Raw genomic sequence first — 27226 nt, forward strand, 5'->3', positions numbered from 1 at the left:
ATACATATATATACATATATATACATATATATACATATATATACATATATATATACACACTAAATATATATGTATATATACATGTGTGTGTGTGCGTGCGTGCGTGCGTGCGTGCGTGCGTGCGTGCGTGCGTGCGTGCGTGTGTGTGTGTGTGTGTGTGTGTGTGTGTGTGTGTGTGTGTGTGTGTGTGTGTGTGTGTGTGTGTGTGTGTGTGTGTGTGTGTGTGTGTGTGTCGCATTACGACGACAAACTCGTGACCGTTCTTACAATTACCTATGAAACAGAACGGCGAAAAATGTGTGTACTGTTGCTTCTCGTCTCCGTTTCATGGCGTATATATCGAATAGAATCGACGATACAAAGCTCTATACGTACCAAATATCAGACGTCCGTTTCTCTTCGTGCTGACGTAATTAAGAAGTAAACGGAAATTGTTGTTCGAAAATTCGATAATAAACAAAGAGTATTTATATTTGCAGAAATCGTGTGTCTCGGATCGTCACTTTTTCTTACTCACATACGAAACATCGTTACGTTTCGCAACCTTGCTGAAACCACTGCCGTCGTTCAGCCGTTAAACAGTAACGACGACGACTTTTTCCTACAGGAAACGCGTTAAGTATTGGAAAATCCTTTAAGGGTAAAACGAAAAAGATAAAGATGTATTATCAAGATAAATGATTCCCTGCATTTATATTTTTCATCTTTAATTAAATTACATAGGCACTTGTACATAAAGTAATTGATTTCACCTAGGAGTACAATACATTTAATTGTACAGCGAATAAAATGATCACGGGGAGTATCAAATATGAAACATGAATCTTTTAGAATCTTGTATAGGAAGAACTGCATTCCTGGCACAGTACAAACTGGAAAAGTGTTTATTCGAACTGATAAAAATCCTTCTCTCGTTTGTTTCATCCTATAAATTCGATGTATCGCGTAATACAAAACGTTACGATGCAGACGGAGAATGTTAGAAACCCGTAAATATTCTTTCAACGTTTTAATGAAACTGATTTCATATAGCACCAATCGGACAAAACGTTCTATTTACAAAAAATCGAGCAAACACCTACCCTTTTAACGAATGGTTTTTGTATATATTCTCGTAGCATCAACCAGCGATGGCAAGAGAAGAATCGCAACAGCGAGGTAAAACTTTATATATGTATCGTTTATATAAAAATAGCGTCTATCACGTATTTAAATTTAAGTACGTTCGAGTCTCGTCACGGTTATTCAAGGCAATGCTTATCTGAATGAAAGTATGTCAAGTTCATTTACAAAAATCTATGTAATAATACTGTATCGATGAACACGAAATCCAGTGAGAGATAACTCGTTCAAATGACGTATGCTTCGATAGAGTTAACCAACCCCACCGATCAATAATCGTATAAAGAGAATATAAACTTATAAAACATAGCCCGTGCAATTTGTAAAATTTAAAAAAGTGACATTTATTTCCGTGTTTCGTTTATGAATTCGCAAATGCGTTACGAAATTATCAGAGTGTGGTCGACGTACGGTTCTCATAGCTTTGGCGAGCGACTTCCTTTAAAGCTTCTGCCATTGCAGGCCCGGTTTCGTTTATCATACTGTTTAGATATCCTTTCCTTTCGATCAAGACGTACGGAGCATCAAACTCCTACGAGGTTAAACAAGTTTGTTAAATCACTCTTCTTATCTCCGACTTACCTTCTACTAATTGTAATTCGATGCATAATAAGTAACTTACCACGGCTCTACCGGCATCCATCACCAAAATTCGATCACTGTCCATCACGGTATTAAGACGATGCGCGATGGTCAGCACCGTACAAGTGGAGAATTTAGAACGAATCGTTTTTTGAATGAGTTCGTCGGTTCGTAGATCAACGTTCGCTGTAGCCTCATCGAGAACCAGGATCGGATTATTTTTGACGATCGCGCGGGCGAGACAAACCAATTGACGCTGACCGACACTCAGATTGGAACCACCCTCGTTAATATGAGAATCCAGTCCCATTTCCTTTAATTCAACTTCCTCTAACGCTTGCCACAGCACATCGTCGGCGTAGTTGTCGAAAGGATCTAGATTTCTTCTCATTGAACCCGAATACAGGAAAGGTTCTTGAGGAATTATACTGATTTTCGAACGCAAATCATGAAGTCCGATCTCGTTGATCTTCACGCCATCGATCTCGATGACACCATCGAGTTCTGCAAGACGGAATAGCGTCGATATTAAGGATGACTTCCCCGCGCCTGTACGTCCAACAATCCCTATTTTTTCTTGCGGATAAATCACAAAGTTGAGATTTTTCAGCACCGGAGGCTCAGCCGCATCGTATTTCATATATACATTCTTAAACTCAATTTTACCCTCTTCGGGCCAACTTTCCTTGGGTTTTTTATCCGGCGTGCTTTCGAGCGGTGGTTCGCTTTCCACGTTGCTAAAAATACAATTCGCATAAGTGAGCAATACTCCTTGCTTAAAGATCATGCTAATAATATTCTATCGAGACGCTCACCTGTATTCCACCACACGTTCCACCGAAGTCATTTGATTTTCCAGTTCGGTACTTTGCCGCATACCCCATTGAAACATTCCGGTTAATCCAATACTTTGCGTTATAGCCAAACCAATGTTACCACCCTGCCCCGTTCCATCATCTTGCACCAAAAAGCTCAAGGTGACCAGCATGATGTAGATAACGCAGAAAAAATCCAGCCAGAATCCAAATGCTCTTGAAGAAGAGATGAATATGTACCATGCTGACGAGTGTAAGTCTTGGTGTTGATCAAATTCCTTCGTAAGAATCTCTTCCGCTCCAAAGGCTCGAACAGTTGGCAGCCCTTGCAGAGTTGCACTGAGATGTCCAAACACCGGTGACCGAGCTACCGTTTTTTATTACAAATTATTTAATCATTACAATTAGTCCACGAATTCGATAGGTTTCCCTTGTGAATATGAAAAACGATACTTTTCGCTTTTGGAAATAAAATGCAGAGGAAATAATCGTGTTAGAAACAAATACTTACTAACTCCTTCGAGCCGTTTGACGCTGCGACTAGTTGCCAAATAAAAGACACGAATATAGTAGAAGATGATTCCGATGACCACGGTGGGTATTAACAGCCAGTAGTTGGCTATTGCAACGACAACTATAATACCAAGAAGGGACAGGCCAATTTGTAAAGAATCAATTAGAGCTATTGGTAATACTTCGTCGATGGCTCCCATATCTTTCGAGAATCTATTAAGAATTCGACCCGATGGATTTGTATTAAAGAATTTCATTGTTGCTCGACTTATGCATCGGAACATACGATCGTGTAATCTAGTGGAGGCTCTCATACACGTCGAAAAAAATGTAATCGAACGTAATAGAGTAATTATAATAGTGGAAACGATTAAGCCAGTGTACACGTACATGCAGACATTGCGGCTTATCGGTCCTCTCCAATTGGTATCAATAATGACACCTCCCGTCTCATTCACCTTTAAATGAATATATTTACTCGTGACGATTCACCGAAATTATAAAAGACAAAAAGAAGAAGAAGACACCAATGATAATTACATATTTTTCTTCCATATTGACCCATTGAGAGATAAAGAAATCGCTAGCACTGGCTAACGTCTGCGCGAGCACGCAGAGCATAGCAATCGTAGCTACGACGCACCAATTTCCACCAGCTCTAAAGTACGCTGCATACACTTTACCGGAAACTTTGCCCTTTGTACGCGCTTCAGCTACCTACATATAATTTACAAATCCTTCTAGTTTTCGCTCGGTCTTTATTCACTTTGACGAACAAAATATTTACTTACCTCCATCGGATCCTCTTTCTCAGTAGCACTACTCTTTAACGAACTCAAAGATGTACTACTAGCGTTCCGAGAATTAGACCTGCTAGGAGGGACAGAACCTGGTCGTTCTTCTTCAGCAGAATTTTCTAATAATCTTCCAAAGTCCATTCCCATCGCAATAAGCTCATCGTATGAACTGAAACGAGTAAAACTTGACTTAAATAAATTTGAAGAAGAATACTTAAAGAAGAAAAATGTGACAAAACTAGATGCCACGGATCGTACCCGTCAGCCTCGATTTCTCCGTCTTTCAAAACGATTATTCTATCGACATTTCGTAAGAACTGTAACTGATGCGTGACAAGAATTCTAGTCTTTCCCCTTAAATATTTCACGATACATTCTTCAAACATATGTTTGCCTACATGAGCATCTACGGCGCTTAGAGGATCGTCTAATAAGTAGATCTCGTTTTCTGCATAAACCGCTCTGGCTAAATTGATCCTATACATGCAAATGTGATCGATTAATTGCAACACAATATCGTCTTTAATAGAATGCATATAAATAGTATTATAATTACTGACCTAGCACGTTGCCCACCCGACAAACTAATTCCTCTTTCACCCACGATCGTTTTGTCGCCGTATGGCAACAATGTGAAGTCTCTTTTTAATTGACAAACCTTAACCACACGTTCGTACCGAAACTGATCCATTTTTTGACCGAACAAAATATTTTGTCTAACGGAACCAGCAAACAGCCACGGTTCTTGACTAGCGTAGGCGATTTTCCCATTTACCTGTAAAACAAAATAGAATGTTTACAATTATTTTATTATAGGAAGAAAATATAATCATCCAAGGAGCAATACGAACCTCTATAGTACCCGACTTTAATGGTAATTCTTTTAACATTACATTAAGTAAACTACTTTTACCAGACCCAACTTGGCCAACAACGGCAATTAATTCACCTGATTTCACGTTGATATTTATATTTTTTAACGTATCTTCGTGATCGTGTGAAAACCATTTGACATTAGCATTCTTTAGCGACATAATATATTCTCCTTGATAATTTGTCGTCTTACGTTTTCCATCACGTACATCTTCTTCTATGATATTTGTATCATTTTTACCCTTGTCATTTTTTGATTCTTTCTGCTTGCAATCCATTGTTTCGTTCTCTGCGTTAATTTCTTCATACATCATAAACTTTTGTAAACGTCTTACAGAAACCAACAATTCAGCTATTTGTGTTATTCCTACGACATCGATTGTTTTGTTAGATTTAATCTATCACTAATAATAGTTGTCTATTCAAATATACTTACCTTGTGGAAAGTAGACAGTCATATTTAGCCGCAAAATATTATAATACGCTTGTAACATGAACACTTTCTCGGCAGTTATTTTATGACCGTACAATATAAAACTTACTATTGTAATGAAAAGTGACATCCTTGTCGTAAACATAATGAAAGACATAGTAATACCTCTAACTAAAGACATGCCTCGTATAACACTAATTTCTCTCCTGTAACGGTATCAATGACATGTTTACAAATAGATATACGGAAAAGAAAATTCTTATTATAGAAAAAGTACCTTCTTGCTCTTTCGGTTAAATAACTAAATGGTTTCTCCCAGGCATACATTTTGATTGCTTGAATACCACTAATAATTTCATTAGTTAATCGGACTCTTTCATCTGTTCTAAGAGCAGTTTTTAACCTGTACACCGAAGTTTTTTTACCCAAATATCCTATATTTTTAAAGGACAAACAGAAGCTATACAATGCAAGAAATGTTTGTACTATATTTAATACACAACAGTTATTAATTTTCATTACCTTGTAAAGGAATAAACAGTAGAAGTATTATAACTCCGAAAATAGCGGATAATTCAACTTCCTTGTACATAAAATATGTTATGATTATGGTTTCTAGTGGTCCAAGCCATAAGTAATGTAAATATATAAGTGCTACATCAAATCTATTAACATCGTTAGATAGGAGATTCACTGCTTGTCCTACTGTTGTTTCACCCAAAGCAGTTCTCGAAAGCTTCAATGCTTTCCTATAGATCAGTGTACAACAAGCTATACGCAGTTTCATTCCCATATGAAGTATCCCTAACATGTACGGATGAGTAATAAATATCAACACTCCTGAACATAATACTACACCACCTGCATATAAGTAGGCATCTTCTTTTGTCATTGCATCATTAGTGTAATATCTTAAAAGCTTTCCGAGGAATATTGGCTGCATTACTCTGTATGTATAAAACAGAAGAAGTTACTGTTCATGAAATATCAAGTAACTGATTAATCAACTAAATTCCAAATTACATAAACAGCATCTCTATATTGATATTATTAAATATTAATCTAACTAACTAGCAACTAATCTTGTTTTACTTCCTAAGCAAAAAAAAAATATTAAGCTATCTAATACCAGATATGAGAAAAGGATTAGTAGGTGCAAGATACAACGGGCTTAGGGACTTAACGGTTTGATCGCTTCGTCAATTTCATGAACTTGCGAATTGGAAGAATTGTATAATCTGGTCATTATAATATGCAGTGGCATAGATACGACTTTCGTCTGATTGTAGTAACGAATCAAAAGACCGAGAAACAAGGGTTGTGATAATCTGAACAAGTAATCAGATTTAAAAATTCAATGCATTTGATTAGCAGATTTTCTATAATTATAATAAATAATAAATATGAATAAATATAGACAATGTACCTAAACACTATGTCGGAAATCGCATAAATTACTCCATAGAATATTAATTGAACTCCAAAACATTTCATAAGGACCTTTAGTAAACTAGGCTCCTTCAATTTCTCTCTTCCAGTATTTCCAGTACTTCCTTTTTCCTTGTTCAGTAATTTCTGTTTTCTATATGCTTCATAATCCTTTTGCCATACTTTTGATATCTTTGTACCTAAATAACTGCTGTTATGTTCTTTGAGAGTTTTATATAAGTCGGTTACTTCCAAATCTCTATGATAACCAGCCCAAAAAGTAGGTAATGTAAATCTACCAACAAAGATAAAGTTTTTATTGTGGCAAATAATGTTTTAATTTGACATAATTTCAATGATAAAGAGTAAGCAATGCATCAGCATTTTTACTTCGCATTATCTTTAAATCAATGACTGAGCCAAATGTTACAAGGCAATAGAATTATCTGTTTTCAAATGACTAATGTCAATAGTACCTGATTAAAGATAATAGGAAAAGTTCTTTCAAAAATTTCTGTCTAAAAATACTGGTAGATAATGGCAAACATTGACAACTTCTTTTTATCTCATTTATTGACTTAACAATAGAATTCAAGATAATTCTTATGCCATCTTTTACAAGACTTCCTTATACCTGATTCATAGGTATCTTTATTGAAACATTGCTTACTTATCACCATGAACTTGTGTTTTTATTAGTAGCCAATAACAGGAAAGAAATGAACAAGTCATTGTATTCTTCAAACTTACGCAAATGTTATATTACTAAGAGGATTTGCTCCTTCTCTAGGATTCTTTCTTCTTTCTGCTTTTACTTTTCCATCCATGATGGTTTTTGATTAATTAGCTTTTCCTGCAAAATTTTGGTGTGGACAGGAAAAATTACAATTTTTTGTTAAATTAATGTATATTTACAAACAATAAAATTAATGTACTATGCTATTATAACTTTATTATTTCACTACAAATATATACAAATGAAAGATAAATAAATAAGTAGAGTAGGCATATACTATGTAAGTACTTGTTCTGATAAGTGATGTACAAAATGATAAGTTAACAAACTAAATCTAACAATACAAAATATATCTTTAAGTATCGGTAGGGTTTTATCAGATTTCTAATTGGCATTAGTACATATTAATAGATATTATTCTCGATTTGACACATGTTCTATTTTTAACATAAGTACAGGAAATTGATATTTGCTCCTATATGTAAAAACGTTTAACAGTTCTATTTAATAGCAACAATACAAAACGATTATACCAACTAAATACGAAATGTTAAAGCAGAACATTTAATGATTGTACACTTAAATGTTCTTAATACTTTTACAAAATGCTTTGGTTTAATCTCCTTATATAATATGGGATTGCTTGCTTAAAATAATGCTTCAAAGAACATTGATTATATATCAAATGGTTATATATCAAATTGGACTTTACTCGCCCGACTTAATCTACACGTGCTTACTTCTTGTAAAACTATACGAAGAAGTCTGATTGGCGAGGCGTTGACAAATCGAATTTAACATATGTAATAGAAACTAGAATTTACAAATTTTCGGCAGTGTGCGCTAAAGTTTATTAACGTCTTTAATAACATTAAATGATTCATCGATTGTTAGAATCACGTCTGATAAATGAACTGTCATATCATCATCACGCTTTTTCAAGATAACCCAAAACGATAGGTTTGATGCATGTTGCTGGTAGATAGAAGCGAGAAATATTATAAAATGTAAATGATGGAAAGCACAAATAAATGTTTAGTCAATGTTTCGCGCGACTTACGATCAAAGAAGATAGACGTGTCTATTTTACAGCATGCGAATGTTCCATTACTTTTCACTTGCACAACAATTCGTTGGATGACTAGCAACATCCACTTAAGTAGGAGGACGTTACTTGACTGTGCTTTACTCGCCTGCGCTCGCATGAGTTATTGGTTAACCTTAAACTAATACGTGATATCGCCCCGTAGTTATCTTTGCGTATATCTACACATTTCTATCTTTCTTTTTCTATATCCATATTACTTCGCAATGACGATCAGGACGGCATCTCTTGACAGACTAATGAAAAGAGGGATCTGCTTATCAACACAGCACATCTTTGATGTAAGAACTGAATAAACACATTTTCATCAAGATAATTGACCAGCAGGTCGATAACTATATCAAATTAACCAAATAACATTAAATGAACGATAATAAAAAAGTTAGTTTCAATTCCTATTCGAAATTTTCATTACACTGAATGAAACCCGCAGTCGTCTAACAGAAGAATTCCAATTTAAGAATTAACTTACAAATTTTATTTAATTAAATGACTATTTAATTACCCAATGTTCTTGTTATCGATAAATTAAATGACAAGAAAGAGATTTCACCGATACATTATCTTTTAAAATGTTCATTGACGCGAACAAAAGGCAAAACTAAAATTTCTCAATGAAATAATTTCGGGTTTTCTGGTAAAACAATGGTCGACTAGAGTTAAGTTTTATTTCATGGAATTTATCGAACTGTCGGTAACACTTTTGTACAATATATCATCGCACGTATTGAAAGTAAAAGAAAATTCAATAGAAATGTATTACAAGTATAGTTTAAGTTTAAATACTTAACGCATACATATAGAAAGGACATTTATCGATTGGCAGGTTGTAGCTTCGTGTCATACTTATTGTTAGTTCAAAATTTGGTCTTATACTATCATCTCGGATTTTTCGCAATTCATAGTTCTTCGTCTCTTCATCATTGTTACTAATCCTCGAAAAGTTCAACAATTTTGTTCAGATAATGTGTCATCTATTTTATGTGGTTAAAAAGAATAACTAAGGAAATTGTACAAATACGAAGAACTAGTATCAGAGAGCTGGACATAACATAGCATTTTTATCATTTACTTTTTCCCTTTGTAGGCCGTACTTGAGACTAGGAAATTTATACACAATGCATTGACGACATTTGGCACTTTTTGTAAAAAGCATAAAATTATGTTAAATTTAAATTTTTGATTATAATGAATATATTTGAGGTTAAAAAAGGCATAAATACTTTTGAAAACGAACGTAAAAATAATAGAAAATATTTTTTTCATTAAATATCAATAAACGCAGTATTCAACATGACTATACATACATACATATGTATTTGCTCGTGCATACAATATAAGTATGTATATAAGATTGGATATAAGTATATATTTTGTGTGTGTGCTGTGTGTATTATATATATATATATACACACACACACACACAACATATACATACAATATAACTTATACCGACATTACGTTCTCAAGCGATGAAACGAAGAGTCCGTTTAAAAGACGCATGTGATGAGAATTACATTGTATACGTAGTATGTATCATCAAGGCGTCAATTAAGCATCTGAATTGATAACACATCTTCTATTGAACTTTACGAATCTCATTTCCAGAAACTTACGTATCTGATTTATGATTGTATAACATTCATTAGCTTCAACAACTATGCGATAATAATAACACGTATGTATGTATATCGAAATTTTGATATCGCGTACGACGATCAGAGTCGTTGTTTAGCGTTAGGTAGTAGAAACAGGACAAACGACGGAAATTCGTGATATCGGTTTTCGATTAAATTCATAGATTAACGATAATCATAATCATAAACGAGAATCATAATCCGAGATCGCACGGTTATTTATTTTGTGTAGGAATATTTGTGTACGCAATCGTGATTTTATACTTTGCTCTTCCGTCCGAATTTCTTGTCCTTGTAAACTTCTTACAGTTTAATTTCACGACTTAACGCATTTCCATGATCGCAAGAACATTGGTAAGTACTTAGATGCCTCTGAATAATTCTACCCTTCCTCCGTCCGATATTCAAAATCTTTCGATGGGGGCGTCTTCGCTGTTTCGAACCGATCGCAAATCGATCTCGCAAATTCCGAATGAAACTCATAGAAACGAGGCCTTCAGATTCCAGGAAACCGATACTAGAAATTCGCAGGCGAATACACGATGCGTTCGATCGAATTTCTGCAATCTAATATTCCCGTAGTATAACTTATCGCAAGGTTATCCTGTGCGAATACGAGCAGGGACAACATCCGTTTTAATCCTTCTGTACGTTCGCGAATCGACATACGTTGGAAGCAAGTTTTCGTATCGGTTTCCTTGAACGCGAAGCCTCGCAAAAGTAATTTCTTCCGCATTTTCTACCTACTACATTTTTCGCCATCGCTTCCGTTTTTTATTAGATCACACATGTTACGGGATACTCTCATATTGATGAAAGATCGAAGTCTCACGTAACACCTTATACATATCAGCATATATCTAGAAAAAAAAATCGCTCCGACATACGTCTTTTTCTTTGTTTTAAGGGCCAGACGAACTAACATCTGCTTCTCGTCTTCCTGTTTCTCACTTTGTTCGTTTTTTGTCGATCGAACATAGAATCGAATCGATCGTAGGTACCTCTGTTTGACAACTAGACGCTATGACCAGATTTCAAGTGTTTTCCGATTGGTTTAAATTACTGTTGAGTAACTCGGTATTTGCGTTGTTTGCGTTTAGCCTCTGCTCTTCCTTCAGCTTCTTCTTCCGCTTGTTTCTCTTGTGCACCCAAAACAAGCTAATGAACAGACAGATGAGGAAGCCAGAGATGCAACAGGCGATCAATATCCACATGTACCTGGCCTTTTTCGTCTCCTCTTTCAATCGCTGTATTTCCGAGCACTGCTCGTACAGTTCCGTGGTTCTATTGCTGAACTCCGGTTTCGTGCATCCCCTTTCGTGCTCTTCGGTGCAGTTGTAGACTGGTCGCGAATGAATTCCGCGGATGCTCAGCCACGCGTTCAACGTCTGGCACTCGCAGCTATTCGCGTCGAATTTGATCGGATTTTTAGATAAGTCAAGGATCTGTAAAGAACAGAAGGAAGCCAGATCCTCCGGAGAAACAGAGGCAATGCTGTTGCCCGAAACGTTCAGGTGCAACAGCGTGGGAAGCGGACCCAGCTGTGGTATCTTGTTAAGCCTGTTCTTCGCTAGCTGCAAGAAGATCAACGGAGACTTCACTTCCATGTTTTTGAATAGGTCGTCGCTCAGTCTATTTTTGGCTAGATAAATCTTTTGGAGATACGGTAACTGGAAGAGACTCTTGGGAAGGGAATCGCAGCCGTTTGTCGACAGATCGATCACCCTCAGGTATCGTAGATTATCGAATGCTCCCTCCTGGATCTCCTGGATGAAATTGTCGCTCAGATAAACATAGGCGAGATTCGTGTACGCCGCCAGACTGTCGTTCGTCAACACTCGCACTCTGTTCACAGACGCGTCCAGCACCTATAGCAAGAATTCGATTCGTTTAATGCTGCAATCGGAAGAACATAATAGTTTGGCAGATAGTGACCTTTCTCCGTCTATGATAACTTACTTTGCCGTTAGTCATCTAGCTTTGTCACATTGATGGTGAAGATGAAGGAAACGCAAATACGGCATCATCGATCGAGCGTCATCGTCTCACGTAATCGCAGAAGAAACACCATACTTTCGTTTTCTCCGCTTTTACCATCAACTTAGTTAGATGTAACTTTCGAAATAGCTTGTTACACACGGACTATCGCTAATCACTATCTTCCGGATTATGTGAAGACTCCATGCTTCGACTCGTCTTACCTGAATTTCCGTCTTCAAATGCGGAGGAATCCATTCGAGGCCTAAATTCTTGCAATGAACTTGGATCATCGAATACCCCCTGCTGTACTTGCAAATCCTCGAAGGGATGTCCTGATCCATGACTAGTGTTGGCCCGGAAAATCCAAGGACCATCGTGTCCCGCATGGTCGCTACGACGAAGCCCAGCATTAGGAGCCCGTTCATCAGAACTGCACTCATGCCTGTAACAGAGAGGCGAGATTTTTCTCGTTGAAGCTTCAAGTTTGCTTTCGCGTCCATGCTTCGAGACGTTGGCGACGTTTCGGAAGAGACGCGAATTCTCGAAAATATCGGGGATAACGTCACGGCAGTTTTCGCCCGCGTGAAACTAGCTAGCGTTCCAACGCTTCTCGTTTCGTAACAAGCGAAACTCAGACCGTTCCGCTTGCTCGAAAGGCCAATGAGATACGTACATTCGCGTTACGTTTGAAAACTTATGGCGAAGTAACGTGCGAAAATTCGCCGGCTGCGAATGGCAGGGAAAAAGTATGCGTTGTTATGTAGCGGACTTCGATCCATTATTCTCCGGTGACCGCTCTCGCAAACAATGCGCAAACAATGACGGGAGAATTTCTGAGAAGTATCTTCGATACGGCATTTCACATAGCTGCAACTATAGCTATGGATGCTTTCGCCTCTGTAGAAAACTTTGCTGATCGATGACTGGCTTATAAAATTCATCTGATCGACCGCAACCATGAAACCGCGAACGAGACCCATTTCCCGCGCTAGATTTTCCAGGCTTTTCAAAGTCGAGTCGGTTATCGTTCTTTCGAACAGAGTTTGGTCACGTCTTGTTCGATGCACGCCACGAAATTGCAATCGCGACGCTTTATCGCACCAGTTCCTTATCACGGAAATTGATCGATCAACGGTTTTCAGGATGCCATGGAGGACGAATTCGCGGAAGATGGTTATCGTCGAGTTGCAAGAATTTCTCTCCGTTCAGGCACGTGCCGAAGAAGTCAGTTTATGTACCATGGAAGCAATTCGCGTGGCTGGAGCAGCTAGCGAGCGTTTGACTTGTGTTTATTGTACCAAGCTTTGATGAACTGCAGAACCAGTCCCGGTAATGTAAGCCAACTAACTATATTCTCTGGCCGATAGACAGAACGGAGAGCACGCTCGACGGATACATTTTATGCATCGTTCGCGAAATTCAAAGCCGACTCTCTCGATGCGTTGCGCAAACACCGAGGTACCTGTTTCGCCGTTTCAACTGGGGTTTCCATCTGTTCGACGAATATGCGAATAACTCGACCGATGCAGATCGTTAAAGTTTTAAAATCGTTCAACCCGCCACAACCGCGTCAAGAACCCATAAATTTTTCAACGAGCCTCCGGCTGCAACGAATTCAGGGCTGTGGCACGCGTCAATTAAAAGCTACCGAGTCGTTGCGTTGCTTAAGCGATTGTTGTTTCGAAGGAAACGCGCGGAGAGTCGCGAAGGATCAGATAAATACTAGGAATGTACGACACGCGAAAAGGATTCGAAATAACGTGGTAACCGAACAGAATCCCAAAATAGATCGTATTATCGCAAAGATGCCTGCGTTACGCTGCTCGCGGCAACAGGTCTGTGAAACGTATGGAAAAGGCTGAGAGCTCCTCATCGTGGTTATTCGTGGCGCGCTCAAACCATCAAACTTTAAACGTAAACTCGACTAACCGATGGACCGTGATCGACGTTGCTGAAAACGGGAGGATCACCGGGAGGATGAAGGAACAGGAACGAGCGCGTTAACTAGAGAAGACCAAGATGCTTTGTAGAGACGAGAGAGACGAGAGATAAAACGCGACTAACTGCAAGATAGGTGGGCCAAACTCGTGGAAATAAATTAGCGAGTTCTCGTGTATCAGGCGATTCAATTAGTAAGTAAGTTTGGTGAGACCTGTATTGTTACTGCTCCTATTATCCAAATACGTACTCAACTATCCGAACATTCTGTTATCTGAACGCTTTTTCTTCCGGAACAACGTTCACCATTCCGTGTCCTGTAGAAACAGAAACGTTCTACCATCGTTCTAACAGGTACGTACACAGAATGAGATACGAATCTGTTAGAGTACGCGAGACATCTGCCGCTCAACTCGATAAATATCGTCTATAACATCGTACACAGTGTTACTGGTAACATAAACTAGAGCGAAACGAATTCGATGCTCGTTTCACGTTTCAAACTCGAGAAATGATTGCTACTTTATTCTCGTGTCTTAGTTCGGAAAATGGTCGTATACCTGCTCCCTCGTATACGATAAACCAATGAAGCGATGATGCGTGTATTTCGTAGGCTATCGATGCAACCGGTCGGATTCGATGCAACAACACCAGCCTCGGCGCTTTCTCTGTGCTTTGTGCTTTTCAATTTTTCACCCTTGTCACGAACTTTGGAATTCAGCTTGAAACGCGTGCGTTTTACGAGAACAGCAGCACGCGATCGTTCGTAATAATTGAAGTCGCAGGAAAAAATGTAGCCGGCGACCCGAAAAAAATCTACGAGTTTTCAGTTTTTTCAACCTTTTCCGTTTTTCCCGAGCGAGGCCGCGCTGTCCTGCTAGAACAGCCGTAATCGGATGCTCGGTTCGTTCGTTCATACAGCCATCAACGTCGAAATTGTAGGAAAAAATTCGTCATTCGCGATACGAAAGACACGGAGCTGGTAGGTCGCGATGCTCTTTCAAACATTTTCCGATTTTCGAGCGATCACGCGCCATATCGTGCAAAATGATCGTCGTTTTCTTTAAAATGAAACGTATGTACGTATCGTTTACGTCGATGACTACCGATCGTGACTTTACAAGTATTTGTTCGTGAATTTTACGATAACCGAGTCGTCAAGTTGTAGCGTAAAAACGGTAAAAGTTGACAGAATCGTTACTTCCGTGCTTGATACGATCCTAGCCGGAGGTCATCGGTTCGTAAACCGTTTCATCCACGAATTCGCATTTCCCTTGTGACTTGTTCTCCCTCTCGATTCGGCCCTGCCCGTAAACATACTTTACGAGCTTGTCCGACGAACACCCCACATTTGTCTCCCGTTTTCGTTTCACCTCCGTGTTTTTCTCAGCGAATTTGTAGTTTTTCCAGCGTCGTCGATCGCTCTTTCTCTAGATCCCTGTTAAAAGCGGAATAAAATCGAAGAAACAACGAACGTTGCTTCCTCGGTTAATATTCGTGACTGGATTCACGGGAGTTAAAGACGAGCTTCGTTTCAACAAAATGCATCGAACAGAAATGTTTTCTTTCTTCTACCAGAGTTTTACATGTTTTCGCATCGCGAGATTCGATCCCCACCGATCCGAAGTAAGCCTGCCCATGCTGACATTCGCGTAATATCGCAACGAGACAAACTTTTTAGGAAGCGACATCGGTTCGAATGATATCGCTTGGAAAATATCAGGGTGCCGTGTGGCATTACGCCTGGCCGACGAAAACTGCAGTCATCCGTGACACTTGGAACGCAAAAAGGTGAAAGAAGAGAAATCTTAGAAAGTGGTGATAACCCTCTATGACAACGCGTCGACTCGATCGCTTTCTAGGGGAGACGTCTATCATTTATCGACGCTAAACGTTATATCGCATTCGGTGAACTTTGCTCGTTAAACAGCCGAGTTTGCTCGATACAAGATTGCTTATAATAGTTTCTTTCCCCGCTGTCTTATCTTTCAACCGGTTGGGTAGAATGTAGCAACTTTTGCTTGCCTATGTTTGCTCGATAACAACGATCCCCGGAAAAAATTTTCGGGAACAATATATATTAAACAGAACTCGCGGCGATAAGAATCGAAGGAACTTTTATAAAAGTGTTATGTACAAGTTATCGCAGATTATTGCATGCTCGGCGGTTGTGATTCGTCACTTCGAGATAAAATTATATAATAATAGCAGGCGAATACGTGGATAACGTTATCGCGATAACGTGTTTGTCTCAGATTTCGACACAATTCCAAGTTATTGCCTGATTTTGAGTTTTACGCGAGTCATCCATTACTTATTAACGTTTATTACGTGCAAGTCATCGATCCACCGCCTTTGATGTAATTCCTCATGATGTATTTACAAAACGCAAGTCTAAAGTCGACAGGCGAGCTCATTGAACTTCTCGTATCGATGTTTGTTTCCGACGTTAATCGTTCCTCATTTCTTTACTGCGCGTTCTCTGTCAAATCGATCGAAGTAAACGACTTAAAGCGGCAATACGAGACACGATCGCTATAGTGAAAATCTGGAATGAAATCGGTTGCAAAACAAGCATACGCCCGATATATCGTATCAACGTTAATTTCCAGCTTCGTAAGAAATCGTCATCTATCGAGCGGCGTTCTGAAAGACCTTAAAACCTGAAAGAGCTCGAGGCTTAGAGTTATCGAGGATTGCAGGTATAATCGAATAAAATATTAAGGCGGATGCATCTTCGGTCGAATGAAATTAAATCTCCGACTTCGTAATATGCTTTTTCTTCGAATTCATCGCGCATTCAATACCGAAGCACGCTGATAAAAGAATTCTTATTTTCTTCTAAACGAAAATCAGGACAGACAAATACAACTACGACAACTGCGTAATGATAAATTTTTCTTTTAAGGTATCAATCTGTTGCGCGTCCAGCTGCTTCTATTTTACGAATAAAGGCTGGTCGGGCGTTGCTTGATATTCATTTCCAACGCGTGCACAAACTTCTCTCGAATTATCAACGACTGTTAGATAAACGAAACGTTTCCACAAAAAAAAAAAAGTTACCCGAAGGGGCGCGGTTTAACGAATGGAACGCGGTCGCCGCAATTCTCGCGCTATTTGAAATTTCAATTTCAAATAGTCTAAAATCACGAGCGTTTTTCCGTGAATTCGCGAAATATGCGACAACGGTTGTGAAAGTTGCGTTGGAAATCAGCGAGCGAAATCGGCGAGAAGATTAAACGCGAGTGCAATTTTAGCGAGTGGCAAAGTGCAACGTAGTTGCATCTGGAAATAAAACGGTCAGGAGGAGAGAAAACTGCCGAAAATAACGGCGCAACGAGGCGTCCCGCGATGGAAACAAAAACATCTGAAGGAGACGAGAAGCGGACGGCTAAAAAGACGCCCTTTGTCGCGAGCAAGCAATTTTCCCGGAAATAGCGGTCCATCGGGCGCGCCAGAGATTCGTTTTCGAGAACCTCACGGGATCGCGTAGAAAGAGAAGAGAATTTAACGATGCCGATGAATTTCACAGGTTATTTGTTTAATAGCCTAGGAAATCAAAAGACCAGGCGAATTCAACTTCGAATAATCAAATAATTACAATTTGCAAACTGCGCGTTGTTTCGATGTAAATTCCAACGAATCTGCGTGAAAGGTGGAGAAACTGATGGAATTTTGCCGGTGAAAATCGATCCTTGAAAGAACGAAAATTAAATGAGGAACGCATCCGTAACGCGCGCGGAGATTATTAACTGTCTAGCGGCGTAATAAAATAACAAGGATAAGATTTATCCCGAAAGATCTAGAACGTAATTATTTCATTATCGTAAAGTTTCTTGCGTTTCTAATATCGCACGTAAAACAATAATATGTACTTTCAACTTTTCGTAGGAAGTAAATATTCTGAATAAATATAAAAATATTATGATACTATGTTTGACAGTTTGACGAACCTCTCTCTCCCGAATTACACTGTGCAAGGGTTAACCGGCAGCGTTGATCACGCGTGTTTCGTTAATATGTCATTTTCCGACCGGTCGTTTGTGCAATCTCTCGAAATTAGATTTACCGCGGCACTCGTGTCGCTTGGTTTTCAAAGGGAAACCACTTGTACAATCGCGTGTAACAACATTCTATCGAGCGTAAAATAGTTTTTATTCCAGTAACGTTTCGTGTAAATTTGTCATGATGATGTAACAGTATCGTGGATTGTCGAGCATACAAAGTCATTTCGCGAAAGTCATCTCGTTTGGAAAATCCGTGCAATTTCTGCAGGGGCAACCGTTCGATTGCGACCGGTTTTGTCCGTGTAAACGACAAAAGGCGAACTCGGCCTGGCCACGCTTTTAACCTTGAAACCGTAACAAGAGACTCGCGATTGGCTCTCGAGTTTGGTCCAGACTAGCGTTCGAGATTCCTTTCTCTCTGAACTAGAAGAAAAAGAGAAAAGAGGGCCGAGAAAAAGAGAAGAAATGAAAGTGGAAGGTCGGCAGAGGCGAAAGGCAAACCATCACGGATGGAAAGGGAGGCCAGCTAGTACGGAGAATTGGTATTTCGTCAAAAATTCAGTTGCCGGTGACCCGTTCCCTTTCCTCTCTCCTTTCGTTCCGTGCAAACATTGGGAACAGATATTTTCCGAGCAAACAGTCGTAGTTCTGTCGTAACTCCCATTAACCGGTTGGTTCTTCCGTAGCTGCAGTTTCTAGAGAAAATAAATTAAACGAGAGCGAGCCGAGTGTCACGCTAGCACTCGATATTCGTCGGAACATAGCGCCATCAACGATCGCGTCTCTTCCTCGCTAAAGTTTTTCCAATCTTCCCTCGAGAGAGAACCTCCAAATTCTCGCGATCTTCGAGCCACATAACAGAAATATTTGCACCGGTAGCTATCACGTTTGTTTTCCTCGTTTATTGCGTGTCCTGGATCGCGTCACGTTTCCTGACCCCTTGTCGAACGCGTTCGTGGTCCTCGAAAGACACTCGGAATGCTCGCGCGTTTCAGCTCGTTTCTTATCTTGGTAACGTGTCGAAGAGAGGGAATCGAAATCAGGAGAATAAATGCCAGAGGCTTTACGCGGAGAACATGAGACGAACGAATGATTACGCGGCGACTAGACCAAAAGAAAACCAGAGACAGAGAGAAAGGAAGGCGGGGGAGGGGCAAGTGCTAGCTGTTTATCGGGTCGAGGTCAGATATAGTACAACTTATGGGATTTTTCTCTGCGTCGATAATTAAAAAAAGACCAATCTTCTTACTAAAATCTTCGTGCAGGACCGACCGCAATGATCGAAATAAGCAAAGTTTTTCTCCGTTCAAACGAAGGATGAAACCGTCAGCTTGTTCGAGAGTTCGCCTTTTGCCCTGCTCCCTTCTCCATTATTCCGACCGAGAAAGGAGTTTCGTGAACAAGTAAACTCTCTAATAAAGAATCAAACTTCCGGATGTGTTCTTTGGAGATAGTAAGGGCGAGTGAGAGTTATTTCGAGGTATCGATTAAATCATTTTTCCCCCCCGAGCCAACTTTTGATACGAATCGACGGAGGCGATATTTAACAAGCGCCTAAAACCCATTTCTTTCACACGAGCCCTACTCTAATATTAATTATTCTCTTTCTTCTTCTTACCACGTTATTCGTTAGGTTCGCAATTACAATTTCTTTCTTCGTCGAATGAGAGACTCTGCATAATACTGGCGCAATTTCGTCACGTACGATGAACCTAAGAAAGCGTGGCAGAGAATTTTTCACCGCTAATGCAGGATAGATATCGATCACGGAGATACGTACTTGCAACCAGAAACGTGCACGGTAGTCCATAGATCGAAGGATGAATTTGATCACGCGTCAGGTACTCTGTCAACAGTTGGTATATACCATAGAGTGGATTTTCGGATTGCCGCCACTCGTATAAATCGAAGGTATAGGAATTAATTAAAAGTGCCCGTTGAAAATACTGAAGCGAATCAGGTTAATAAGATACACAAGCAAATATCGCCGCTACAATCCTTCGTGATTTCGGATTTCGGCGCACGATGCGTATTTTGCTCGGTTCGTACCGAGAATCTGCATTAGCATCTCGGTGAACTGCGAAGGCTAGCTTATTGTGAGACACAGATCGAAAAAGGCCACGAAATAAAGAAACCGTCGCTCGAGGAACGTTAATCTGAACCGCCCATACGGAAAACTTGTGAAAATTCTAAAAACTTTAATGCCAAAGCACTTGATTGCCGCTTATCGTATAAAATTCCATCAATTTTCTCTACCTTCTGTTTCGCGAAGTTAATCGATTTGCCAAATAATAAACGTTTATCTTTCGATGAAAAATCATTTTGTTTGGCGAATTATATTATTCGACGTAAAAATATGTAACGCAAAAAATATGTATGTACGCGCCGGAAGAAAAGAGTACTGCGCTGCTATTTCATGCATCGGATACAGTTTGCGCGAGGCGAAAAGCAAAACTGTGGCGGGGGCAGACTTTTTCAGCAAAGCCGACGCGATTGACGAAACACGGGACAACAGCACCCCGAAACCTCGCGGTGAGAATTAACCAGGCCGAGACTCGCGATTAACGCTCGAAGCAATAGGATTAGCTGCCTTTTCCAACCAGCTTTGTTTCGCGTCCTCGTTTACACGAACGAGGGCGCCAGAGCAAACAGAGGAGAACAGGTGACGGTAACTTACGGATAATTTAATTTGTCAGAGTTGTACGATCTCGTAGCTTTGGTTGATGAGAAGATATTAAAAATATTAACGAGTAAAAACACACGCTACGTGCTTGGTTTGATTCGTTTTTCGTGTTTCCATTATTATTAACGGTGCAACGAGCGGCAGCGCGCGATGGAAAAGAGAGATGGACGAAAAGAGAACGCAAAACACTACCTTTGGGAGAATTCGTTGTGAGACCGATGAGAGAAACGGTATACGTACGTTTATCCACCACCATAATTCAAAGCCACCGTGTGAACTTGTGTTTTATTCTCACGAAGCACTCTGTTTCTCAAAACCGACGACGTTATCTTAACACGGATAACGTAAACGCAAACGTTCGAGTTAAACTGTAACACCGCGCGACGATGGTATTACACGACGATTTTCGTCCTTCACATGTCGAATTTCGCGAAGCAAAACCTGATTCCTGATTCGATTCTTAGATGGTCGTTCATCACGAGACATCGATACATATACGTATGTATGTCGTATCCGAGACTCGCGTGCACGTATATGCCGTACGTTTTCGAACGATCGTGATAAACAGTCTGAAAATGTCCTCTAATAAGATCTATGTGCCAACTGTCCAAAACCGATTTAACGTCTGCACGGTTTCGAACGTCGACGGCAGTTATCAAGTAGGTTGGTCCGGACGGACCGTTTCGCTCCCCCAACTTTTCTTCTTTAAAGGCTAGTCAGAAAGTTTAGATAATCCTTGGAAGATTTAAACGAACACGAAAGTCGGTCGCGGAGGTGATTTCAAACGACGAATTAACTCGTTATATTCGTTCGACAGGTTAAATTGGGGATCGAGCTTGAGAGCTGAAAGTTGAAAGGCGTCACTCACAGGCTTAAGAGTATCTTCTAACGGGACGAGGAATCAAATCTTTTCTAGCCGCTTTAACGACGTCTTTCGCAACGCGCTCTAACACGAGCGCGATGCGCGGGTGGTAAATAGCGAGATTAAACGCGGTCGTAACCTCGAAAGCATCGTCGAAAGCAGCACGGCGGCGGCACTAATCCAGCGAACACCGATTGCGCGAGATCCATTGAATATTTATGAAAACGAAATACTTCCACGACATATCGAGTCGACGCCCACGCGTCTCTGTATTCTTTCTCTGTTCGCCTCGTCGCGGCCCTTTCGTCGAAGATTTCGTTTCACCTCCTTCGCTCGATTCCTTGACTAGATTAAGGACAAGATAAAAATAAAAGGCAATTGAAAAAAATCAGGACAAAGAGTAGAAACTTTTCGATATCGAGTGTTGCGACGTGACACGTGCTCCTAGAGTTTACTCTTTCTTATTCAACTGCGGTGCGAGTTCGACGCACACATGCTACCACTGCTAGCCAATTCAACGAATCCATATACGTGTACGTAGATGGTGCGTTTAAGTTCGCGGTACGAACGAAGTTAGGCAAGTTTTATAACTCAAAATAAGAGGAAAATCTAGATTAACGCAACATTTCTTTGGAGGTGTCAGTTTCGAGAATTAACAGAAGGTTATTCTATATGTAAAATTAAGTCGAAAATACGGAATAAAGTTCGAGAGAATCGTGTTTAAACGGGTTTAGTTAATAATTTTTCAATTCAAACTCGATTTTGCTCGAAAACGTTTTCTTCTATATTTTCGACATATTTTCGCGCGTAGAATAATTAATCGAATACACTATACAGTACAAATACAAGTATTATTTGACAAGTTTTTACGCAACGTGATTTTTTTTATTCTTAATTTTTGTCTTATTTCGAGCCGTAGAATCTCGCTGACTTCGCTTATGCCACGAATTTAGGCCCACGACGTGTATAGCGACGTCGGTCGAAGATTTGTCTGGTGTACGAACCTGTGGTAAATTTCTCTGCAATACATTTGACTTTTATTTTTTTCCGAACTTCCAAACGACCAAATATTTAACCGCGCCGGCACGAACGAAAAATAAATCAAGGTCGATTTTTCAGGAGATCGAAGAAAGCCATGGAAAAATAGAGGGAATTAGAAGGAGTATTTATCGAAATGGTCTTGAACGGGGCTTGGCTTGGAGGGCGTGCATAATAGCAAGAGCAGCGACAAAAGCGAAAGGCTTGTTCCTTTTCCGACGCTAGAGCAAAGCCCCGTGTGTCGCGAAGAGAGAGAGAGGTTGGACGGCAAAGAAGGAAAATGGGCGGGAAACACGGCCGCTCCTCCCGCAGCCTGGCCAAACGACTTAATGGCCAGTTATGAACTTTCTTCATCTAAGTTTCGAGTACTTTTTTGCGTATAAATTGAAATTTTTATCGAGCATTCCGTGTTCCTTAACGAGCGTCTCTTAGCACTTTCTGCTCGAGAAGTTTCGCGATCCGCGCGATCAGTCACGGTAGCGAACTCGGTGGTAACGCGCCAATTCGCCTTGCAAAACGAGCTTTATACAGTTTCCTGTTTTGCGATTCGTTCCAAGATCTACCAAATACGAGACTCTTGAATTTCCGAGACTCGTTAGGTGGTTCGGTCTTTGTGCCTCTCGAACATTTCGTTGAGAGAATTTGAAACAGACGTTACGTTTGCCAACACCTTCTCCTCTATCCTAACAATTTTCAATCTTCTCCATCTCACGACATACGTAAATTAATTACAAAATTTTGCGATACCCCAAAAGACATATCGCATTTAATTGGGTACCGTACATTCACACCGTCTGTTGCGCATATGTAGTTAGGTATCGCGTGTTTTCGAAACTCGGCACATCGGTTGTAAATCGAGGCCCTATCGCACAAAAATCACGTGGTATCCAAAGATCGATGGGCAATTTCTTGCTCGATCGGTTCTGTCAGGATCAGAGTAGGACATTCTGGCCGCGCTAAACGACCAAACGCGAGACTCTCGATTACCTCTCTCCTTATTTTCGGCCGCTTTCAACTCGGAAGTCGTTCTTCTTCTTTCTTTCCTGATAGCTGCTTGTCTAGACGCATCTCGTCCCGCCGACTGCGCACTTGTTCGCGCACGAAAGCTTCCCCTTAGCCCGGAAACGAAGCACACGCTCGTGATACGTGTTCGCTTCGTGTATCTTCCTAAAAATAACAACCACTTCTCCCGTTCTACGTCGTAGCACGGAACTTCACTGATTTTATTTATTTGATCCGTGCCGTCCGATCGCATCGACCTCGAAACTCGCTCGACGCCTCCACAAAATCGCTGAAACTCATCCCGCAACACGATTTCCTTTACGATCGACGGAGCTTCTCTCTCTCTCTCTCTCTCGCTCTCTCGTCTTTCGTTCTTCTTTGCTTTGTCATTCATGCGATTTAAAACTCCCGGGAACGGCAAAGTTACGCGAAGGATTTTCAATTACTTTCGAGAAACGCGTTTAAAGGTACCTTTGTAGGTAACGCATGCTCGCCCGTTAAAATTCGAGGGAAAAGATCGTAGAGAGGTTGCGGTATCTCCGAGATATTCCGTCGCGTGGAATCCGAGGAAAAATTTGACGCGAGTTCGCAGGCAGCGGCGAGGCGAGGCACAGCGAAAATCGAGCTTCGAAATAGTCGGATCAGGGTGTCAGGAGTGCAAGAGTAGCCGGGATTAAACGCGATTAATCACCGCGGTCTCTGAAAACAGATGGACGATGTGGCTGCGAACAGACGGAGAAAAAAAAGAAACGGTGCTGGCATTTTCGGTGATTTTACAGAAGCCGGAGCAGCCTCGACATGTCCCGGAATCGTTGGGCGGAATTTATGGACCGCCTAGTTCCTGGCCCAGAAAACAACTACCGCGAAAATAACGCCGAAGCTCCGTTGGTCTTTCCTTTTCTCGAGATCTCGTAATTTCGTCAGATGGACTTGATGGAGCGAGAACTTCCATCGTTCGTGCAGTCACCAACATCGCCGACAGGCATCGTGTACTTCGGCTAAGTAATCAAAGAACGATATTTCAGGAGTGGGTCAAGTTTAACTGTAGTTTATGCTTGTTCGATGTTGCTGCTATTGCTGGGTCTCTATAAATTCGGGACTTTGTATCAGCGTTCCCTCCCTCGACCGTCGCCGAAACAGACGCAAAGAATCGATGGATTAAGGGGACGGGCTTCGTTACCAAGTTCCCAACAAACTTCTCCGTTTACACTACTTCGCTTTAATACAATGTGCTTGTTTGCAGGAAGCGAAGTACGGGTAGGTACATATTCGCAGGACAAAAGGAGACGAACGATACGACACCGAAAAGGATTTAATTCTGGTAGATGCACGGATGCATCGCGATGACTTCTTAGACGAGGTAATCCTTGCCGATCCACGAGCGTTCCTAGGTAATCGGAAACCGCGTTTACATAAGATCGGCGCTTTTACAAAGGCAAGCAGGAAACCGAGCAGATCATTGCGATGCGAATAGCTTTAGATACAACGAGTAATTGTTTCAGCTGTAAATATGTAGGTGATTTCGAAAGGCACCAGTGGCCGATCGAGACGAAATTTGGTGAATATCGTGACACGAGATAGTAATTAAACGTTGTACAATTAGAAGTGAAATATAAAATCTTAACTACAAAATGCATCAAATCATACATTCGAACGATATAGATCTCTACATCTCTGATAGACGGGCAGAAGAGCATAAGTCAGAATTATTAATTCCGCAGGGAAGCATTTATACTATTCAAAGTGCAATGTAAACTTAGCTATTATATTTTGGATATACCGTTAGAATCTCGGAAAAATTCGAATTGACTCGCATTAGTAGAATCATAAGGAAAAGAAAGTAACGTAGAAAATACTAGCGTACTTATCCTGTTGACCAAAATTTGACTTATACGCCTTCTCGTCAGAGATATACGAAATAGATACCGAATTTAAGGTTTTATATTTCAGGTCTTCCGTCTGGCACAATGATACCAACCAAATTTCATCCCGATCTGCATTGGTAATAATATCCATTGTTTCGTCCTGCTTTTCTAACGAAGAAAGCTCCTCGAATCCCGCGTGCTTTCAAGGCTTTATATTAATGTTAATTTCGAGCCAAACTGCTCCTTCCTGATCTTTTGTTTCGATACAGCACATGGAGAGTAGAGCACACTTTATATACCTGTAGACAAAATACATGCAAAGCGTGATATAGAAAAAGACTGCGTAATATTCCTAACGGATTAAATTTCTACATGTTACGCGAATACCTTGGCTCCGATGTCTAAATCGCGCGCTATCGACGCGCCTATGGAATTTCCAGCTCGAGTTATGCCATCCATATACTACGTCAAGGTGGGATTTTTGACGTATATATTTGACGTAAATACGACAGAAAATCGTTCAAAACATATTTCTCCGACGTATTGGCGTACTAGCGTCCGTTTCTCTGGTAGGAAATCCTTACGCGTGGAACTATGTCTAGCCCAAAGTAATTAACACGTGCGTTCAGACGCATACATTTGACGGTTCTAAAAATCACACCTTTAAATAACCAGCCTCTCACCAGTGTTAAATGATTAACCCTTTCGCTATCACGTGTTACACATATACGACGTACTAGTTGCCTTTCATAGCCCCACCGTTACACGTATGTCACACATTCTAAAAGCCGCTTGGATTGTCTACCTGTCATCTTTTATCACTATATAAGCAAAAATATATGTTATATTACGTAAGACGTTGAAAATTTGGAACTTGTACTGCGTACAGAGGCTTCTTCTTTAATCGGCAATAGCGAAAGCTTCTGTTAACGATAAAAGTATAATATAGGTATTATGTACTTTGCATTCGATTGAATATCTCTCTAATAATCGATGCCTCTTTCCAATCAGTCGTTAATTCTAAATCTTTCACTTTCGGAAGTAAGTAAACTCGCACCGCGACGATATACGTTTATCACAATGTACATAAATACATGTATAGTATAGAAGTAGGATCGATGTTTATATCCCGGATGCCAACATCCGACTTTGCGTATATCCTTCTGGAATCTACCGAGGCATTCGCGAATTTATACGGAATGCAAGATACAGGAAACTCCACGGTGGAATTCGTTAATCGAGGGTTTAAAGGTGTGCCACCCACGGTCTTCCTGCCAAACTGGCACGATATTGTCTGGTCGCGTACAAATCGTGTTTTTTCGAGGGTGTGACGCGTTACACCGAGAGATAGCCGTGGTTTTCGGGCCAGTTATCGTAAAATCGTTCTCGTTTCGACGATGAGCTAGACTCGGAACCACTTTAGTTACCAGAAAATTGCATTTTTGCTTTCCATATTGCAACACACAACGATCCCCGTTTTTATCATCGACGAGGGTCGCGTCCTTTTTAAATTCGAATCGATTCACTGGAATAAATAAAAACCCCAGCAAAATGCAAATTATCGATGTCACAGCGTGTCAGAAAGTGCACGAGATATGTATAATGTATAACGCCAGAGATGGCGTTCGATAACGAACGATGCGCCGTGCAAATTACGAACGCTGATGACGATAAATCAAAGAAGGTGCCACAGCGCTTTTTCCTCCGGGCTTTCTAACTCTCGCGATTGTATAAGGTCGTGAATCGGATATTCGTCGATCTAGCGTTGTTTTTCAGGCTATTGTTTCACAGGAGGACAAGCATCGAAGAC

General features: G+C 40.4%; 2 protein-coding genes across 4 annotated transcripts in view; both read right to left on the reverse strand.

Moving 5' to 3' along the window:
- Nucleotides 1–665: 665 nt before the first annotated feature.
- Nucleotides 666–8593, reverse strand: LOC126864260 (probable multidrug resistance-associated protein lethal(2)03659). 3 transcript variants are annotated; one of them, XM_050615413.1, is made up of 16 exons: nucleotides 8360–8593; nucleotides 7314–7416; nucleotides 6562–6858; nucleotides 6320–6463; nucleotides 5658–6082; nucleotides 5413–5569; nucleotides 5139–5341; nucleotides 4681–5069; nucleotides 4390–4604; nucleotides 4088–4306; nucleotides 3824–3998; nucleotides 3573–3749; nucleotides 3031–3490; nucleotides 2520–2886; nucleotides 1745–2441; nucleotides 666–1654 (listed from the first exon to the last, which is right to left on the reverse strand). In XM_050615413.1, exons 2-16 carry the CDS (start codon nucleotides 7388–7390, stop codon nucleotides 1514–1516), a joined length of 4143 nt encoding a protein of 1380 aa, XP_050471370.1. In that variant the 5' UTR covers nucleotides 7391–7416; nucleotides 8360–8593; the 3' UTR covers nucleotides 666–1513. The 3 variants fall into 3 exon arrangements, with proteins under 3 accessions (XP_050471370.1, XP_050471371.1, XP_050471372.1); XM_050615414.1 differs by lacking the exon at nucleotides 6320–6463 and having other exon boundaries at nucleotides 8360–8590; XM_050615415.1 differs by lacking the exons at nucleotides 6562–6858; nucleotides 7314–7416; nucleotides 8360–8593 and having other exon boundaries at nucleotides 6265–6413.
- A 460-nt stretch (nucleotides 8594–9053) lies between these two features.
- LOC126864307 (slit homolog 3 protein) overlaps nucleotides 9054–27226 on the reverse strand; it is a 35035-nt gene continuing 16862 nt past the window's right edge. Inside the window, exons 2-3 of the mRNA XM_050615572.1 lie at nucleotides 12243–12463; nucleotides 9054–11909 (exon numbers count right to left, since the gene is read on the reverse strand). Coding sequence (XP_050471529.1) covers nucleotides 11076–11909; nucleotides 12243–12463 — 1055 coding nt within the window. The 3' untranslated portion in view covers nucleotides 9054–11075. The remainder of the gene's footprint in view (nucleotides 11910–12242; nucleotides 12464–27226) is intronic.

This window comes from Bombus huntii, chromosome 3, assembly GCF_024542735.1.
Source record: "Bombus huntii isolate Logan2020A chromosome 3, iyBomHunt1.1, whole genome shotgun sequence".
Taxonomy (NCBI): Eukaryota; Metazoa; Arthropoda; class Insecta; order Hymenoptera; family Apidae; genus Bombus; species Bombus huntii.

Excerpts from the sequence above, each read along its gene's own strand:
- LOC126864260 (XM_050615413.1), bottom strand. The coding sequence starts at position 7,390 with ATGGATGGAAAAGTAAAAGCAGAAAGAAGAAAGAATCCTAGAGAAGGA. Across the intron at positions 3,999-4,087 it reads GGAGAAATCGAGGCTGACGG|TTCATACGATGAGCTTATTG; the intron begins GTACGATCCGTG and ends TACTCGTTTCAG. Across the intron at positions 2,442-2,519 it reads GAACGTGTGGTGGAATACAG|CAACGTGGAAAGCGAACCAC; the intron begins GTGAGCGTCTCG and ends TTGTATTTTTAG.